We start from the raw sequence: 19344 nt of genomic DNA on the forward strand, positions 1-19344 counted from the left end.
GTTTTTAACAAGACGGTCAAATATATGCTTAAAAAGTTAATGGTGTCAAAAGAAATGGAGGGAGTAAGAAGTAGGATACCGGATAAGTTTGGGACAGATAAGCAACTAACCAATTGCATATGATAAAATCAGTTAGATGGACTGAAGACAACAGTTCAGAAACTGCAGCAATTAAGTGTGGCACCTCGGAGGCTTAAAGAGCTACCATAAGATCCAAGCACACAGCCCTAAGATAGAAAAGAAGAATTGTTGTTAATGTAAAATCAAAGGTGTTTTTAATTGTTATTTTGTGATGAACAATTGGCATTGGAGATTATTGGTTTTGATATTTGGAATTTATTTACGAAGTGGTTTTGGAGATAATTGGATTTACAGGTGAATTACAGGTGCTGTTATTTTATGTGACCGATCAGACCGGGCAAGGGTTGCCGGTCAGACCGGCGGTATGCGTGCGGTCAGACCGGCCAGCCCGCGGTCTGACCGGCCGACTCTGTGTCGGTTTCGGTTTTGGGTTGTTTGTTTGGATATCCGTGATTGTTTCATTGTTTTGACTTCTAGATGGATACTATACGTATGTAATACTGTTGTTTGCTACTCATGAGTCAAGTTGGAGATAGCTTGATCTCGGAATATGGTTTCTTTGTTTGTTCTATGTGTAGGTGACTCGATGCCTCGGGAGAGTATTTGCGGTGATGGACCAGGAGTCGACTTGGGGATAAGACGACGTCCGTGGTGGTCAGAGATCATGCGGGATACTTAGGCTAGAGTTGATGCACGTGGTTGGTGAAGATTCCATATGGCATACGATGGAGGTATTGTGTGCGTATGGGATGCGGAGTCGAATTTGAAAGGAGTCTAAATTTGGTATGATTGGTTATGTAAAATTTGTGTCTTGTACTAGAGTGTTTCCTAAGGTGTTTAGGACTTCTAGTATGAGTTTGGTTCATAGCTTTAGGCTGCCTACCTCGGGTATAAATAGAGGGGGAGTGTGAGGCTTCCCGGTATCGCTTTTGAGAGCAATTGAGTTGAGAGTTGAGTTAGGGTTTCGAGTTTAGTCGAAATTTTTGTAAGGAGTGCTGTTGGTGTACTTTGTAAACACAGAGAGAATCAATAAAGTCGTTATCCACTTTAAGAGTTCTTTGATTTGTGTTTCACCGGGTTTCAGCGGTCTAACCGGTGGCGCACCAGCGGTCAGACCGCCGGCATCGTGGCGGTCAGACCGGCGAGCACACGGCGGTCAGACCGGCGAGCACACGGCGGTCAGACCGGCGGCGGCGACAGGCGCAGGCAGGCAACTTCAGCAGTCGGACTGATCGATCTACACCGGTCAGACCGACGGCACAGGTGCGGTCAGACCGGCAGATCAATCTCGGTCAGACCGATCTTCATCGAATTCGATGGTAACTTTTATTTCCGCTAAAAGTTTTCAGTTTTTGGGTATACCAACCATTCACCCCCCCCCCTCTAGTTGGCTTAGTTGTTGTGATTCGATCCTACAGTTAAGGCCTCACCGTTTGGTCTAAAAAGAATCAGCCGTTGCCAAAATTTGTTGTAAAACATAATTTTTGAAGTTAAATTTAGGGCATTTTCAATGTAATTTCTTTTCCAGCAATGACTTTTAAGCCAGAAATTATTGTAGTCACTAATAAATCATTTTGGATTGCTACCAAAGCTTAGCCCTGCCAATATTTTGGTAGTTCAAATAGTACATGTGCTTGTGCTTGGTTTGGATTAAAACCAAATTATTGGTAATGCCCATGCTAGATTTGGCATCAATCTAGAATAATCTTCACTAGAATTCATATTGGCATGAATCTAGAATAATCTTCACAAGAATTCATATATTGGCTTTATATTGGTAGCAAGCCAAATACAATTTTGCCCTGCCAAAAAATTGATAGTGCCAAAACTCTACCAAAAAATGGCATGGTAGCAATCCAAATAGACCCATAATCAACTCTTGGCCAACCGATGGGGCTCTTAGTATCCTATTACGGCGGGTGCGGTGTGATTGGTGAGGTATAATAGTACAGGACAAATGGTGGTTGGCACCATCGGAAGGAACACAATTTCCATTTTTAGGTACAATGCAGGATGAAATTGGAAATTGTTTAGGCAGTTAAATTTATACTATTTATGTTAGTTGGGAAGAAATTGTTTAACAAGAGATGATGGTTAGCGAAAGTAAAAAAAAAGGAAAAGGAAAGAATTAAGGGGGTTCCCCACTCCCCAGCCAATATCAATATGAAGAAGAAAGGTAAAGCAATTTGGAAGCAGTGTTGGGATGTTATTCCTGCTGTTGGTATGAATGAAGTAAAGAAGTAAATAGTACTAGACTAGTAAGTACGAGGAGGCAAGGCAAGTGAACTAACGGATGAATTGGAGTCGTCGTTGGCGGAGGAGAGTGGGAGTGGCATATGCCTCCTTAATCTCAAGTAACCCAAGCTAGGAAGGAAGGCAAGCCTTAGGTAGGGATTGGGGCTTGCTTAAGAAAGTTGGGGTAAGGGGGCTGCTAGTGGTAGGAGGAGGGGCATTTGCATTTGGAGCAAAGCAAAGGTCCGCCATCGCCATTGCTGCCCACCGAAAGGAAGGGAGCAGCAAGTCATTGAGAGCTCTCCGACTTCCAAGTTCCAACCTTCACACTTTAGAGAAGAGGCCCGGCCCGTTTTCATACCCCCATACATATAACGAAGCCAATAACGTTTGGCATTACTCCATAATCTTTTATCTTTACCTATTATAAAAAATAAAAGCTGGCTTCCAAACAAATTTTAATTTGTCCGTCTTCTATGCCTCGAGTGATCTGTCACTTTGTCTCCCACGCAAAACACACCCTCGCAGTTCTGATGTGATCGGATATTTGTTTTCTACATGTTCCTGAGAAGTCTTCCAAATTTATGTTGCTTTGATTGAGTCGGACACTGTTTTCTTAAAAGAACAAATCTCCATACACCATAGTCCCATTTGGAAATCAAAAGGCTGACAAGCAACAAATCCATACACCCGCAGTCCTCCCCTCCGCCACCTCCCTTCACCTGACCTCTCAATCTGCTTTTTTACCTATGTTCTCCTGTCCACGGGTTCTCGATATATTCCTTTGCCAATATCCACCAAGTTGAAGACATCCTTTCAAAGCGTCACAAATTGTAAATCAATTTAATAGTACGCATGACAAAATTTAATTTGTGCATATATAATCTTTATAAAAAAGCCAAGATATAAGGATTATTAGAAGAGAAGGTGGAAAAGAAGATGGTCGCATATGCCTGACATTTTAGAGTTAGAAGAAGAGAAGGTAGAAAAGAAGATGGTGTGATCGATCAATTGTGCAAAGGGCATGGTGCCCTAAGTTACTTGTGTTGGTGACACGCGCATGATTTATGTATATCATGGGTATACATGAACTAGCACCGCATGTTAATTAATATATTAGTAGCCTATGATTGTACAATCCTTAAGGTCTTGAAGGAGAGGGAGACAGTGAATCTTGAGAAAACTATCCTAGTACAGATCATTGCGTATCAAAGTCTGCGATACCATCGAAAAGCTATGGAAGTTGTCCGGTTTTACGAAACCGTTAGAGATAAGGATGTGAAAATCGAATGGTTTTGGTTGGTTTTCGTACAAAGTTGATCAAAAGTGTTTCTGTCCAGCTAACAGATATTAGTTTCCAACCCAAAGAAAACAACAATATAAACCCTAGTAGGCTCTATAGGCTGTCTTCTTCCCTCAAGGTTCCCAACCTCACCTCTCTCGTTTTTATTGTGCACGCTTCTCTCAAACTGCTAATCGTGCTTTTTTTTTTGCAAAAAGTTTCTATACAAAAGTTATTGTAATCCATTTTCTAAAACTTTTAAGCTAATTTTTAATTAATCATGTGTTAATTCATCGCTCTATTTTAGGTGTGAATGGAAGGGATTCCCGGAGGGGTTGCTACCCCTCCAAAAGAAGAGAGCCGTAGTCTATTAGCAGCAGAGACCAGACAAGGCATGTGATGTGGTGGCACGGGCATAGTTGGTTCCCATCTTCCAACCCAACAACAGATCAAAGTAGCGATGCGTGCATTCATGTGCTCAACAACAACAAGCGCAGGCACTCAGCAATGCCATGTCCATGTGCATGTGCGTGCGTACGTGCTCTGCTGTCTTCTTCTTAATTGTTCCTTCACTTTTTACTCTATCGTCTGCTAGAGTAGAGTATAGTGTGTGTACATATTCAGATGCAACAACCTTCCCTCCCTCTCCACCTGCTTGATTGATTACTTTAAGAGAATTATTATGTAAACGATCTAACTATTCGACTCAAGTGTGACTGAATTTGATCAATGATTATAAACGACTACAATACATATGAATATGATCTCTTATTTTGATGATTGATCTACGGTTGCATGTCTCTAGTTATACAACTGGGTGCGTATAGCAATACTCTTTAATACTACCCCTTCATGCTATTACTACTGCTGATGTTTCTTGCGGTTTCATGTAATTGTCACTAGATACTTTTTAATGTTGAGTGCTCGTCCTTTTTACTTATGAAGTTATATATTCTTCGTATAGGTATACTATATTAGCAATGCATATTGTGTCACAAATATAGTATATCATATAGCTTTAATTAAGAATAAATAAATTGTTTATAGTAAAAGTTGAAATACACATGACCAACGGTGACAAGTAAATGAGCACATAGCTAGCTAGGGATTAATCTACTAGCTAGTACGTACAATTGGGCATTACTAATTTAAGCTGCTGCTACCACTAAGATTGCAATTGATCGGTGATGGTCCGCGCGGCTGGGACAGTGGTCAAGATCCATGTCGGCCAGGGCAGGCAGCTTCCTCCTACCCTGCATCTGCAAATGCATCACCTATCGCTTTATTTATTTGTTTATTTAATTTCCTGCTTATTACCTTCTTCACTCACTCTGCTAGCTAGGAGTATATATATATATATACACACAGCACCTCTCAACTCTAGCTAAACCCTGTCCCTTGTTAATTCTTCTTCTTCTTCCTAACTACTCCAAGCTAGCTCAGAATCAGATCCATCCATGGCCTCCTCCGGCTCCAAGTCCAAGACCAACAATGGCTTCTTCGTCCCTTCTCCTGCAACTGCAATGGCGCCATGCTTCCTCCTCTTGCTCATCTTCTTCTTCCTCCATGTCGATGCTTCTGCTGCTGCTGCTTCTTCTTCTTCCCATCCACAGCTGGTAAGGAACACAAACACAAACATACTACTACTTATCTATATATAGTTCTTGCCTTAATTTGAACGACATATATGATATGATATGATGATGTAGCAGGTGCAGCAGATGCAGGTGAAGAGGGCGAGATCCCTCCTGCAGGCTCCAAAGATAGGTATGTAAATGATACATTACAGGCAGGAGAGGAGAGGCGATGGAATTGTACTAATAAATTAAAATGGTACCACTAAATGTATAGACTGCCAGGGGACGTGCTCGGGGCGATGCGCCAACAACTGGAAGAAGGAGATGTGCAACAAGATGTGCAACGTCTGCTGCAACCGATGCAACTGCGTTCCCCCGGGAAGTGGGCAGGACACCCGCCACCTCTGCCCTTGCTACGACACCATGGTTAATCCACACAACGGCAAGCTCAAGTGCCCATGATTCCTTCCTTCCTATTAGCTGCTGCTATTGCTCTCAGAGAGATCAGAGTACAATGTACTTGGTAGTATGTGTACGTATGTGTTCCATGCATCTTGATGTTCAATCCCTACATCTCTCTGGCTGTCACTACTAGCTTAGCTACTACATAGGACTGCTCTATATAATAGATGCCTTTCTACTTTCTTCAATCTCCAGCACCAGGAATAAAACAAACATATCATGATTCTCTTCTATTTCTTTTCTTCTTGTCATTGACGATGAAGATGCTCACATCAAACTTGCTTTCTCAGCCTACGTACAAGAAGAGAACGAAGGCTTTTCCTTCCTTATGTTACAACGCTAATTGCATACTACTACATATGTACACACAACTAAGACAGACACAGTAATTAATGAGAGTTGTTACGGCACTAAGACACACTAGTAGTAAGTATGTATGTACAGGCAGGCATGCAGCTGGTTAGTGGTTCTTCCTTGGCTCCTGATAGAGTTGCCGGGACAAGAAGAAGTCATGGTCTGGATGTCTGTTTGATCTGTTGGACATCACCACCTTTGCCCTGGACATCACCGTTGCAGCTTCCTTCAGCGTCCGCACTCTCTCTTTCACTACCTCGGATGCTTCCCTCCACACTGACTCTTCTTCTCTCGACTCTGCTGCATCTTCTTCACCACTGCATCTGCCCACCTCAAACCACCACTCCCCCTGCATTGCATTGCATTACAAGTATAAGAATTCTTTTAAGCCTTGCTTGGGGTCTTTGCATCACCAAGATTAAGCCATCTTCAGTCAACCTGCATGTATGTTTCAGGATTCATGGAGTAGCAGTCATTTAGTACCTTGTCATTGTAAGACTCAAGACCTGTGACTGGCAAAACAACACGACTGTCATCAGCTTGCTCTGATGCGCCCTGAACAATCCAGTGCCCAAGTGAATGGTATGTTAAGAATGCTGCCTGAAATTTACCGTCAGGTATACGGTATATGGGATACCATGCAACACAATACCTGAAATTCAACACAGTACTCTTCTTTAAGCAAGCGATCACAATTAGTTTTTCTGTGCGTCTACATCCAAAAAAGGTTGATAGACGGCAACGGGAAAGTAATACTTGAGCATACAACGCACCAGGAGGCAGGATGGAGATCACACAGGCTGAGCTCCAAATTCTTTGGGTCTCCTGATATTTGGCAGCTTGATGGCTTCACACCACTAATCAGCTCCTTTACCCTATTCACATTTAATATACTTCAATAAGAACATCTTACAAGTAAATATCCTAACAAGAGTCTAAGTGTGCAGTAATGAAATGTTCAAAATCAATAGTGACTCTTAGGGAAGAGTGCAAGAATAATAAAATGATATCAGCGTAAGACATCATGCATACTCGAACTATATGCACAACATTTGGTACCTGCAGATGTACAATGCCCTCATTATTACTCACAAACATTGAAGCGTTTCAATTTTTACAGAGCAAATTTTTATCAACCATTTGTTCTGATTCGTTTCTAGTACAGTCTGACAACATATGATAGAACGAAAGCCCAGATTCTCAGAGGTCTTGATTATGTACTTACTTGTCAAACAACTGTCGTCGCCAAAATGGTTGTTCAGATTCAAAAAATTCAAATATGAGCTCTCCATTTCCAAACTGCTGATCACCTTTAGTATACAAATCAGATGAGCTAATTGTTTCACGCAATTGCTGTGGCAGAAGTTTCGTTAAGATTGGGAGAGAGCTCGGACATGGAGATGTTTTAGATGTGACATCCATACCAGCTGCTTCCTTATCAACTCTTCCAGTGCTAGCTCTCTTAGCTTGCCCAAATAATTGAACCGCAGATAGATATGGCACAAAGTAGGTGGTGAACTGATGAGGACTATTCCACAAGCCTTTAGACCTACGGAAATCTTGAGCCTTTACTTCCAGACCATAGCAGCAAGGTTCTTCATACCACTGCCAAATTCTACTTAGAGTGATATCAGTACTCTGATGAAAGCACAGGCCATCTCTTACCCATTCCGGTGAGCAAAAGTTTCTATCAGCAGGGCAAGTGCTACAGTACAGAACCGGAGAAGCAGAGGAAATAAATTGTTCAAAATCAGCAAGAGGCCTGCCAATGATAACTTGGACGTCTTCCACTCTCTGTTGGGCCCTGTAAGCATCACAAACAGCTTCTCTCATCTTGTTGAAATCAGTACCAGTATCAGTATGCGGTTGACATCTCAAATCAAGATGTCCAGACGAGTTTGGTTTATCAGATATCTCAGCAGCTAATTTGTTGACTTCATTGTTAGCTGATGCAAGAACACTAGAAACATTGGTTTCAACACCAATATTAGCAGAAATAGGAATACAATTAGTTAGAACTGAGGAATCAACAGCAGAAGTCTCTGAACCATCGAAGTGGAGTATATTTTTCTTCCCAACAGCAACCCATTTCTGTGAAACGTGTGCAGCAGCAGAGTACAACTTACATTGTTTTCCAGTAGCAGAATACAACTTAGGGCATTCTTGAGGAGTATTCTCCATTGTCAACTTCACATAACACCTTTCGTCCATTTCTGCAGGGGAAGGATCAGCACATAGGTTCCTGGAATTCGAATTTGTGGATATGGCCTTATTTTCGGTTGAGGAATAATGAGGATCCGCTTGCATGGTTGATGTACATTCCTCGCATGTGTCTTGTGGGACCAAATAAGAACCCATGTTGCAAGATGCTAGCGCTGCTTTCTCAAAACCAGATTGTGAGCTCCCATCTCCATCAGCTGAGCCGTTGCTACCTACTCCAGTATCAACACTGGAGTCCTTGTCATATACTAGTTGCATCATAGGCAATCCATCTTTCTGTTGCAAGTGATTCTTTGGCACCATGACAATACCGTTCTTAGGAGCATGGTAGTTCCCTGATGACTGAGAAGTACCCTGGTCAGAAGATAAACTTGTTTGTTGGTACAGTATTGATGTTTGCTTCTTGTACTTATATCTGGAAAATGCTTGACATGAGTTTAGTGCATCATTTTCTTTGGCATGCTCCATTTCAATTCTCTCGTCTGGTGAATGCTGATTACATGCTTTTCTCCTCTGATTTATTTTCATTGACCTTGTTAGATTATGTTGTGCAACCTTGTTAATGTTTTCCAGTACATCCTTGTTCTGAATAGCTGAATCAACCATACATCCTGCTCTAGATGTGTTCTCCACATTAAGTTTTTCTACTTTTTGCCACACAGAAGTTGAACTGTATTTTCCACTATGCTTGTTCTTATTAGTGCCTATTACTCCATTAGTTGCAGTCAAACTGTAGCTAGATATTTCCTTTAATCTTGTTCTGCTCCTCCCAGGAATAACTGGAAGAGAAGTCTTGCTGCTGCAGGCTTCACTACTGCACTTGACTCTTTCAGTATGATTACTGCTATCAGCAACATTCTTTGAGCAGCATGAGCTGCATCCAAAGGAATCATTTGAATCTTCAGCATGAGTTATGCTTAAATGGGCCCCTATCGGATGGCATGAATCCCTCACCTCATCATTGACACTGCAGTTCACACTGTTGTCCCTTTCCAACTTCTTAAACAATGAATATGCTATTGCATCATTAGAGTTAGAAACACGTGCACATAGTGATCTCTCGTAATTGTTTGATTCATCATTCAAGTAATGAACATCCTTGCAGCTAAATATCTCACCTACAGTTCTATTAGATGAACCTGTACATCCAGAATCCCCGCCATTCTCTTCACCAAAATGAGCTTCCTTAACCAATGAGCTAGCAGAGGATGAGGTTTCTGACAATTTATCAGCCAGCAGATCAGTAAGTACCTCAACAGGAGAAGCAGCATCAATATTCTCTTCACAATGGGTTTCTGATGGCAAATTGAGCCCTTTGCAGACTGCTCTCCTGTAATGTTTCCCTTTCTTGTTTCCTTTCTTTTTAGGGCTCTTTCTTGGAGGCTTATCATCATCATGCAGAATATCAGAATCAGATCTTACAGGAGCAGTAACAGATCTGGAAGAATTATTTACAAGCACATTGCTGGGAGGGAGTGCTGTCAATGACTTTTTGATTTTTCTCCTATGCTGACGCTGTCTTAAGGTGCTTCCTGGTGGTGGACTTCCACTGGAAAATGGTTTAGAATGATCGACTTGATCGTGCATGTTCTTTTCATTTGGACAGTCTAACCAGTAAAGTATTATTGGCTGTGGGAACTGAATGATCTCTGTGCCAGCAGCTCCTGATGCGAAACAGCTTCTCTTGTTGATATCTTGTAATATGTTAGGAAGAAAAGGCACCAATTTCTGATCCGAGTTGTGCCCAATGGAAATAGTTGCAAATGTAATGTTCCTGCAACAGCACAAACAGACAGTAAACATGTAGCTTTCCAGATATATGAATGACAGATATCAGAATAGAAATGGATACCAGTCAAAGGGAAATGAGAAAAAAAAACAAGGATATTGAGGTACAAAGTATTTGAGTACGGTGATTGCTGGTATCATAAATAGACATTCAGACAGAATAATAATAAGGAAAAAAAACATGGTGGTACATACAGGTTGAGGACTTGAGGTAGCCATACAACATTAATAAAGTAGCAGAAGAGCAAAATCATATAATAAGATGAAGAAATATTTCTGTTGATAACTTATCATATACAGGTGGGAGGAAGCTCAGTAAGCGACACATATTTCCTTAACTTCAGTGTTCTAGAGCAAGGTGATGTTTTTGGATAAATGGGAATAATTATTTCTTCTCCCGAATTATCTATATGTTCAAAAACCGTTAAAGATATTCCCGTTCAAGTTTGTAGTATCGGATATGTTCCTCTTAAGTTTACACTAGATCAGATCAAGCATACTCAAATCCAATGGATGTTGTTTGGATGTTTACCTGTTCTCAGGCTTGTGTATTAGGTGGCCCTGATGAATGAAAGAAAGAATACCAAGTCAGCAAATTTCCATGAATGAATAGATGAGACCGGTAATCTACCTAGTGAATAAGACAAGGCTTATATACAACCAGGCATAAATTAACCTTTGAAAAGCTGATGTTTGTGTTATGATCGACCAATGTGCTACACCGAGTGTGTGGTACGCTCTGTGGCCTTCTGTCAGTCACTTCAAGTGCATACGGCATGAGATGGAGAGCCTGCATTGACAATTAACATGAGCATGTTCAATACGAAACCCACCAACCAACCAACACGAACTGCCTTCAGTTCACCACGAGAATGGCGTTGAGAAAAGAAAGGGGATACAAGCCATCAACTAGCTCCGCTAAATTAGCAGAAACAGATATAGTTTGGAGCAGCGTGAGTTGTACACGTATGAGCTGACTAGTCAGCAAAAGGTACAAGCATAATCGATAGAGCACAAAACCTAGGGAGGTGCAAACAACAAAAGCCCATTAAAAGCAATTATACTAGGTATCAAAGACCAAAAGCTTGTCTTGAGGATCAACATGACCACTCAGTAATAATATCATATATATATATATATATATATATGATCGGCAGGAACATGAACAAATCTGGGTAATCCGGACTTGGTCGAGCAGTTGATCGCCTTTGAATCGATCACACAACATAGTGAAATCGCTAATCGGACAGTAATACGAGCCGAATCGATGGGTGAAGAAATAAAAAAGGGTACTCGTGGAGCTGGAGGAGAGATTACTGTTTATCTGTTGATGATGATGAATGAAAATGACACAAAGGAAAACAAAGGGAGGCGGGAGGGGATCGAGATAGACATAGACCTCGGGGATTCATCAGATTGCATGCAGAATCAAACAAAGGTTGAAGCTGCGCGGAGGAGGAACAGATTATACAGAAGAAGAAGAAGAAGAAGAAGAAGAAGAAGAAGAAGAAGAAGAAGAATCTAGCTAGAGCGGGAAAAAAAATCCCAGAAACGGCGGAGCGGAAGGAAGGTTAAATTGTTGGAAAAGGGATGGCACAAAAAGTGGAGGGCCGCATAAGGCCGGCGCTAAAAATACACAGATCCCACGCACAAGCGCATGTTGAAGGGTTTTCACGTTCGCTTACTCGGAATGGGGTAGCGGCGGCGGCCGGCGACGAGGATCGAATTCGAAGCGGCGGAAGGGGAAGGAATGACACTGTACAGAAAGAGAGAGGGAGTGTGTGTGTGTGTGTGTGTGTGTGTGTTTATCCGAGTGGTGAGGCGGTTGGTGTGCCTTCACTCCCGTCCCGCAACGGAAAAAAAATCCTTATTTTTTATTTTTTTTCCTTCAAAAAAAGCCACTTTTTTTCTTCCTAGGGCTAGGAGTACCAATCAGGCATCATCAGTTGCAAATCCTCTCTCTTTTCAGTTTCGAGACAAGATAAGGTTGCCGATCGTGATGTGATCCTCAGTTACTTGTCACAAAAATTCCTTCTTTCCCCTGAAATCCCGTCCATTGATACACTCACACGAGGTGTATTCTATTTGAAGCTGTGATCGATTAAGTAAAAGAAAGCTTTTTCAGCATGCATTCTGGATACTACTAAACTAGTGTTTCATATCAAACTGTCTTCAATGCCGGAATTCAACAAGAGTGGCATCATGAGATTATGCGGTTTCTGCAATATTCTTACCTTTTTTTACTGTAAAATAAATCGGATTTGAAAGTTCAATGTTCATACCTAAATTTTGATACCATCCAAAGGAGGCAAATTTTAGAAATCATTTTTCAAGCAATTCAACTCTATATATCACTGTACTGTTCCAACAGAAGTGGCATTTGGGCACTCCCATGAGTTGCAAAGGCCGCAATATCTGAATCCTTCTCACTTTACAAGCTCCATTTTATATATATCAGATATTACATGTGGATGTGCAGTTCACATATTGGAACAGTCGCTACAGTTACAGACAAGAATTTACACTCTTTTGTGGATGAATTCAACACGAATCAGCAGCCTTTTGCAGTAGGTACATAGATAGATACCTGACCGTGTAAACAAGTGTAGGTTCATATTACGTACAAAAAAGTCTAAGGACGATACAGGCAAACTGAAGCACTTTGCACGTCAGCCAACATATCGAAGCAAGACGCCGTCGTTCCCAAGCACGTATCCTTTGTTGTCACCAAGGAACCTGCATATACGCAAGATATCGCCCGATCAGCCATTCACTCAATGTCATTTGTATACCCCCACATAAACTTTCAGAGCAATGAGCTAAATTAAATCTTCAGAATGCATATCCCATATCTGCTTACTTTACAGAGTAGAGATTGGCTGCGATGTTATCAGCAGCTTTGTCGCGCACCCAGGTCTTCCCGCCATTTGTTGTTTTTAGCAGGACACCACTTCCACCGGCGGCCCATGCTTCATCCTGCAAATGGAATGCAGAGCTTTTTAATCTATTTTGCCCACACACATGCTAATTTTGTGGTTGGCAAGTCCATTTCACTTACCTTTGAGCGGTAGCCAACATCAAGAATTCCAAACCCCCGGCTTTGCACTGACGCTTCCTCAAAGTCTTCAGTTATCTGGTTTGGTGGATGAAGATAAGATATAGCATGAGCGTCATTAAGGCCTCGATAGAAGAATTGGAACTAAACTAGTACAAATAAGTTAGAGTGAACTTGAGCTGAAAAGAGTCCTCACTCCACTTCCTTTACTCAGAAAGAGTCCACCACCGCGCACTAGAAGCCAAAGGCCACCATCTGCTCTCCATCCCATATTCTGTATTCTACGTGCCACTGCCCTGTTGTGTGGCTGCCAAAATGGCTGCAAAAACAGATTTACATAAAATTCAAAATACACCTTCCAGGTGACCGCAGACAATATAACCAAAACAATGTGAAGTTAGCTACTCTCGAGCTACCGAACCTGCCCAGGTTCCCAGGTCAGATAGAAGTTCCCACGGCTGGAGACAGCAACATAACGCCCATCAGGTGACCGGTTCACTGTGTTGAAAGTACCAGTGTAGTAACTCGCTCCGCTAATTCCACTTGAAACTGTTCTGCACCAGAAACAAAAAGGCAAAATATTGGAGCAAATATTATGTATAGACCACCTAGTCATGCATGATGGCCTGAGAAGAGTAAAGAAAAGCTAAGAAGAAATGTAGTATTATATTATTTTTCAAATAAGTTTGGAGGTGGTAGCATTTCAGCCCATCAGATGTTATATGACATGACATGCCCAATTTGTCGTGGCTTAAATGGACATCCGGTGCAATGATTTTGTAAAGACGATTAGGTAGCTACTTCAAAAAAATGTAGCACTTCAAATTATGTAAATACATCTAAGAAAGAACTCTACTTCTCATTCCATTATCTAAAAAAAAAATCCATTTCACAAATTCGTTCTAATTTTTTCCTACCTGTTAAGAGTGGCTGAGACAGTCTCTTGCACAGCGGCCTTCCAGTTGTACCCTCGATTGGAAGTAACATAAATTGCTCCCTCGTCGGTGACCATCTCTGCACTTTGCTCACCTGTAGCTTTTATGTAAACCTGTCATATCACAGCAACTACCAATTTTAGGTTTCCGTTCATGATTCATCCTTGTTAAAGCGCAGACAACACGGATGTATATGCAAACTTACCATGTTCCCAGGAAGCTGGGCACTCAAGGGTATTCTTTCCCAGCTGTCTCCAGCATCAGAAGTGTGCAACAAAATTGCAGGCTTGCCAATAATCCATCCTTCTTTGCCCATGAAGCTTACAGAATTGAACCTGTAGTTGAAATCTTCATCCTCGGCGGACGGGATGGAGCGAGGGAACCATGTGTTTCCTCCATTTTTTGTTTCCAATATCGTCTGTCTCGTCCCAAGAAGAAAACCTAGAAAGATAAGGAACATTGTATCACTCATCTTTTTTTTTTTGGTTTTGGTAACATATGCATGCATATCCATGAAGAAAGCTTTTGATGAGTTGAAACTAGAGAAGACAATATACTGTGTTCCAAATTAATGAGGCGTTTTCCTTCTTATAAAATGGTAGTACACGTTAATAACAGCACATCTCCACAAGAGACAGATGCTTTTCGAATGTGTATCCATCAATCAAATAGCAATATACGTAACATTTTGATCCCCGTTGAAAATTTACAAAGGTCAGTGTTTCTTAAACAGTTGAGCTACATTCAGTAGGAAAAATAACAAGAGTTGTAAAGATTGGGTGAGTAAAAAAAGTGCAGACACGAAGACAAAGACAAAGACAAAGACAAAGCAGTGAGTGATAAGTACTACCTCCGTCCCACAATACTTGTCACTTTGAGTTTTTGTTTGTAATGTTTAATCATCCGTCTTATTCAAAAAATTATGGAATTATTATTTATTTTGTTTATGATTTGTTTTATTATCAAAAGTACTTTAAGTGTGACTTATCATTTTTTTTATATTTACACTAATGTTTCAAATGAAACAAATGGTCAAACGTTACAGGAAAAAAGTTAAAGCGACCACTAATTTGGGACGGAGGTGGTAGAAATTAAAGTTGTATGCACTGCAATATTGCTGGCATAGCATGTAAATGTATAAGCATAGCATTGGCAAAGGTAAGTGGCATATATAGTCATAGATAGATAGATAGAAGGAAGTAGCGTAGGGTACCGTGGGAAGGGTCGTCGGGGACGAAGGCGATGTCGAGGAGGACGACGCCGGGGTCGATGGGGAGGAGGACGCGCTCCCACTCGGAGAGCGACGGCGGCTGGTCGGCACGCGCAAGCGGGGTCCGGGGTAGGACGAGGGGACCCACGGCAGCGGCAGCGGAGGCGGTGGCGGTGTCGGCAATGAAGCGGCGTCGGCCGGTGGAGATGGAATCGGTGTGGGCACGGGGGACGAGGAGGCGGCAGCGGCGGCGGGAGGAGGAGAGGAGGAGGTGGAGGTGGAGGTGGAGGGAGGCGGTGGTGGCCATGGCAGATGAGACGTGGAAGCGGGAGGCCGTGCTGCTTGCTTGTGGCTGCAGGTTTCGGCCTCTTATCTTTGCTTCTCTCTCTTGTCAGGGTCGCTCGTCTCAATTGTTTGTTTTGTTACTAGGAAGTGAAAAGCTCTCTATCAAATGGGGATGTGGCTCAGATGGTAGAGCGCTCGCTTAGCATGTGAGAGGTACGGGGATCGATACCCCGCATCTACACTTAATTTTCACTTTTTTTTTTGCACCATTTCTATTTTATCTTAATTTCCACTTAATTTTTTTTGCACCATTTCTTTTTTTTTGCACAATTTCTATTTTATCTTAATTTTCACTTAATTTTTTTTGCACTTTTTTTTGCACCGTTTCTTAATTTTCACTTAATTCACTTTTTTTGCACCATTTCTTAATTATTTTTTTTGCACCATTTCTATTGTATCTTAATTTTCACTTAATTTTTTTGCACCATTTCTGTTTTTATGAACTCTCTTTCAAATATTTTCAACTTTTGGCAGCATTTCAGAACTCCTTTTTTCCTCTTCTTTAATTATTTTCACATTCCTTCATCGCATTTCTGAACTCCTTTTTTCCTCCTCTTCAATTATTTTCACATTCCTTCATCTCTTTTTTTCTCTTTCAAATATTCTCAATTTTTTCTAGCATTCCCAAACACCTTTTTGTGCACCATTTCTGGTTTTGTGAACTCTCTTTCAAATATTTTTCAACTTTTGGCAGCAAATCTAAACTCCTTTTTTCCTCTTCCTCAATTATTTTGACATTCCTTCATCTCTTTTTTTCTCTTTCAAATATTATCAAATTTTTCTAGCATTTCTAAACACCTTTTTTCCTCTTTCTTGGTCATATTGTTTTTGCTTATGCTTATGCCTATTCCTACCACTTATTAGCAACGAAAAAAATACTGATGGCTAAAATTTTTATGTAAATGACTTTGGCGATTAGAAAGCAAATGTTGTATAAATAAAACTGCGATAAAAATTCACAAGATCAAGTTTAAAATTATTTTTTTTAAAAAAAACACATTTTGGCTTATAAGCATGAGCGCAACGATGATGAGGCTGTTAGACTGTTTGCAGCATTTCTGAACTCCCTTTCCTCTCTCAGATATTTGCATTTCTCGACAAGCTCAGTGTTATACTAGAACAAAACATAAACATGTTATCACACCCCAATCTGATACCGCCGTACAACGGCACCTGACAGGAGCATGTCGTAGGGAAAACGGCGCGAACCGCTTCCTACGAAACCGCGATCTCGGTACCAGTCCCAGGACATAGTGCTGGTACCCACGGTGACAGATATAAATCATAGCAATCTTTAAAATAAATAGATGACTTATTTACCTTAACTTAGGTTGCAGCTCAGACAGCCCGAGAATACAACCGACGACACAGACGAGGCGAACACCAACAACAGCAGCAGCGGAACCAACGGTCTAATACCCAACACCACAGGCGACGGCTGGGAACCAGGACGAAACCCTAATCTTCACTTCACTTTATCTTCTCTTCAGGGCGGAGGAACTATATATATATATTTATATAGAGCAAGGGTGAGTACTTTCGTACTCAGCAAGTCACGGGAACTTAGGTGTTTAATGCAAGCTTGGAAGAGAGGCAAGGTTGTTTTGCAAATCTTTTATTTGAAGACATTTTGAAATCACTAAGTGATTTATTTCTTTCTAAGTTTGGGCCGAAAAGAGACTTGCGTCTCGATTCGACTTTAAGAGATGTTTTTCAATAGCTCATTTGGCAATGTACCGACCTCCCGGGTCAGATCATTACTTCTCGGCTCCCAGAGCCATTCCACTTGATTAATCGGCTCCCAGAGCCTTTTTCATTTTCTCGGACTCCCAGAGTCCAGCTACCCAGCAGCACAACAATCCGCTTCCACTCGGGAAGCCTAGTCTATGATGCCCGCAGACATCCCGAATCACACAGATTCGTTTCTGACCACTCAGGTCGTCCATCTGCCACATAGGCTGATTCTGGTTACGATTCCCACACCACAACAACTTTTCACAAAGCACAGGCAAACAAATCTACGCAACGGGAACCACCTCACATCCGCCCATGACCGTGGGCACGGCTGTTCGAACAGTTAGTTAACCTCTACAGAGGGGTACACTTTACCCACAAGACACGAACTTACTCCAGACACTGGCCGGTGTCAGAGGTTCGCGACAAAGCCTTTCCCAAGCCGACCCAGGGTTACCTCATGCCACATAGAAGGATCAAATCCTCACGTAAGTATAGGACATTTTAGGCATTCACAAATCAACTCCAACCACCTTGATCGGTAAGTGAGCAAGCTTCTCGTCCTTGCCTTACCAGGAACCCGGTTTGTCCGACCCCGCCCCGGCGTTCCCAACTATTGGCATGCGAGGTTTCCCTGAACCGACTAGTTACTTAGCCAGGGTGTCCCATTCCACCTTGTGGTTGCACTTTGATTATGTTCGATGAGTTTCCCACAGGAATCGGTCCTTATATGCGAATACGGGACAGTGCCACATAGGCACAACCCCCGCATCGCGAGTTTTCATAATTCATTTTATTTTCAAACACACCGACACCACATGTCGGGTTTTGAAGGCTTCACAAACCCATTTCCCAAGTTTTCAACAAACAACGGTGTATGTGGGATATTTGGTATACGCGCTCAGAGAGCACGAATACCGAGGTACCACAAGGGTGGAGCGACAAGGAATCAGGGTAGTACGACCTACGGAAATTAGTGCGACTACTGGGTAGGTCCGTCGATTTGGCACGCAAACCGAGGCCAAGCAAGTTAAGTGTGTGATTCTAATAATGCAAGTTGCAAACAAAATAATAATGACTTTTCAATTATAGGAGCAATTGATCAAAGGGTGACTTGCCTTGCTCAAGGTCTTCACGAAGCTTCACGAATCTTCGAGAAAACCCGCGATCGACGAAAATCCGATAACCGCAACTATACGCAAACAATCAAAAACCTAAACAAAAGACCAAAAGAAAGATCCTATTTAGACCTATTAGTAGTGCCATTAAATAGGTCTCAATTTTACGGAATTACTGGAAGTGGAACGGAGGCGATCGGAGCTACGGATCGAGGGATATGAATTTTGGAGGTCTAAATGGATTTTCTGGACAAGGAAAAGGAATTATTAATTCCCTTGGAAAAGAAAAGGAAGGAGGGATCGGATTTAGACTTCCTCGGGCGACTTAGGCGCGGCCCGAGGGATTCACAAGGCTTGGCCACCCATTGGGCCGAGCGCGGCCACGGGGAGGCGGCCCATTAGGGCGCGCGGGGAGAGAGGGAGGCCCGACGGGGTGGGCGCGGTCCACCGCGCGGGACCCACATGGCGGTGGTTGGGTTCACGGTGGGGAGGGCGCACGCGGGGGCAGGCGCTAGGGTTTCGGGTGCGCGCGGTTCGGGCGCGGCGCGCCGGGTGGACGGATGGCGGCGAGCCCACGTGCAGCCGCACGGCTTGCTGTGGACCGCGCGCACGGGAGGGAAGACGGAGGGAGGAGGCTGACTGGGCGTGACTTGACCCAGTCAAGCGGGCCCGGGGCTGAGGTGGCTGCCACGTGGTCGGCCACGCGGGCAGGGGCGAAAGGGGAGGAGGAGGAGAAGGAGGCGCCCGGGATCGGACGGCCGACGACGCACGAGGCGTTCCAGCGAGCGGCGGCGAACCGGAGCGAGCGGCTACCGCCGGCAGCTAGAGGAGGTTAGGGGGAATCCGTTTAACGGCACGGATTTGAGAGGGGAGGTACGACGGTGGCTGGCGGCGGCGACCAAGCTCGTCGGATCGGGGATGTGGTCGCGCGAGGGAAGGGACAAGGGGGCG

General features: G+C 42.8%; 3 protein-coding genes across 6 annotated transcripts; 1 reads left to right on the forward strand and 2 right to left on the reverse strand.

The window, feature by feature from the left end:
* Positions 1 to 4936: 4936 nt before the first annotated feature.
* Positions 4937 to 5867, forward strand: LOC4342139 (snakin-2). Of its 2 annotated transcripts, none has more exons than XM_015787031.3 (3): positions 4937 to 5211; positions 5305 to 5362; positions 5447 to 5867. In XM_015787031.3, the coding sequence occupies exons 1-3, from the start codon at positions 5053 to 5055 to the stop codon at positions 5632 to 5634; spliced, it is 405 nt and encodes a 134-aa protein (XP_015642517.1). In that variant the 5' UTR covers positions 4937 to 5052; the 3' UTR covers positions 5635 to 5867. The 2 variants fall into 2 exon arrangements, with proteins under 2 accessions (XP_015642517.1, XP_015642518.1); XM_015787032.3 differs by having other exon boundaries at positions 4938 to 5211; positions 5308 to 5362.
* On the reverse strand, positions 5839 to 11775 carry LOC4342140 (uncharacterized). Of its 3 annotated transcripts, none has more exons than XM_015787024.3 (7): positions 11682 to 11775; positions 10673 to 10786; positions 10529 to 10557; positions 7214 to 9982; positions 6762 to 6863; positions 6472 to 6640; positions 5839 to 6337 (listed from the first exon to the last, which is right to left on the reverse strand). In XM_015787024.3, the coding sequence occupies exons 2-7, from the start codon at positions 10772 to 10774 to the stop codon at positions 6095 to 6097; spliced, it is 3414 nt and encodes a 1137-aa protein (XP_015642510.1). In that variant the 5' UTR covers positions 10775 to 10786; positions 11682 to 11775; the 3' UTR covers positions 5839 to 6094. The 3 variants fall into 3 exon arrangements, with proteins under 3 accessions (XP_015642510.1, XP_015642509.1, XP_025882278.1); XM_015787023.3 differs by having other exon boundaries at positions 6427 to 6640; XM_026026493.2 differs by lacking the exon at positions 11682 to 11775 and adding an exon at positions 11396 to 11531 and having other exon boundaries at positions 6427 to 6640.
* Positions 11776 to 12389: 614 nt separating this feature from the next.
* Positions 12390 to 15555, reverse strand: LOC107275792 (photosystem II stability/assembly factor HCF136, chloroplastic). The gene is made up of 8 exons (NM_001425675.1): positions 15200 to 15555; positions 14192 to 14427; positions 13969 to 14099; positions 13473 to 13605; positions 13248 to 13370; positions 13055 to 13129; positions 12857 to 12972; positions 12390 to 12732 (listed from the first exon to the last, which is right to left on the reverse strand). The coding sequence occupies exons 1-8, from the start codon at positions 15501 to 15503 to the stop codon at positions 12666 to 12668; spliced, it is 1185 nt and encodes a 394-aa protein (NP_001412604.1). The 5' UTR covers positions 15504 to 15555; the 3' UTR covers positions 12390 to 12665.
* Positions 15556 to 19344: the final 3789 nt, after the last annotated feature.

The sequence above is a fragment of the Oryza sativa genome, chromosome 6 (genome assembly GCF_034140825.1).
Source record: "Oryza sativa Japonica Group chromosome 6, ASM3414082v1".
NCBI classification, from domain to species: Eukaryota; Viridiplantae; Streptophyta; class Magnoliopsida; order Poales; family Poaceae; genus Oryza; species Oryza sativa.

What these genes read in the sequence shown, in the direction of transcription:
- LOC107275792 (NM_001425675.1), bottom strand. Translation starts at nt 15,503, where the DNA reads ATGGCCACCACCGCCTCCCTCCACCTCCACCTCCACCTCCTCCTCTCC. An exon ending in TTCTGAGTAAAGGAAGTGGA is followed by an intron (nt 13,130 to 13,247) that starts GTGAGGACTCTT and finishes CCACCAAACCAG; the next exon opens with ATAACTGAAGACTTTGAGGA. An exon ending in ATGTTGGCTACCGCTCAAAG is followed by an intron (nt 12,973 to 13,054) that starts GTAAGTGAAATG and finishes TTCCATTTGCAG; the next exon opens with GATGAAGCATGGGCCGCCGG.
- LOC4342140 (XM_015787023.3), bottom strand. Translation starts at nt 10,774, where the DNA reads ATGCCGTATGCACTTGAAGTGACTGACAGAAGGCCACAGAGCGTACCA. An exon ending in GATCTCCATCCTGCCTCCTG is followed by an intron (nt 6,641 to 6,761) that starts GTGCGTTGTATG and finishes GTTGAATTTCAG; the next exon opens with GTATTGTGTTGCATGGTATC. An exon ending in ATCCTGAAACATACATGCAG is followed by an intron (nt 6,338 to 6,426) that starts GTTGACTGAAGA and finishes AATGCAATGCAG; the next exon opens with GGGGAGTGGTGGTTTGAGGT.
- LOC4342139 (XM_015787031.3), top strand. Translation starts at nt 5,053, where the DNA reads ATGGCCTCCTCCGGCTCCAAGTCCAAGACCAACAATGGCTTCTTCGTC. An exon ending in CTTCTTCCCATCCACAGCTG is followed by an intron (nt 5,212 to 5,304) that starts GTAAGGAACACA and finishes ATGATGATGTAG; the next exon opens with CAGGTGCAGCAGATGCAGGT. An exon ending in CCTGCAGGCTCCAAAGATAG is followed by an intron (nt 5,363 to 5,446) that starts GTATGTAAATGA and finishes CTAAATGTATAG; the next exon opens with ACTGCCAGGGGACGTGCTCG.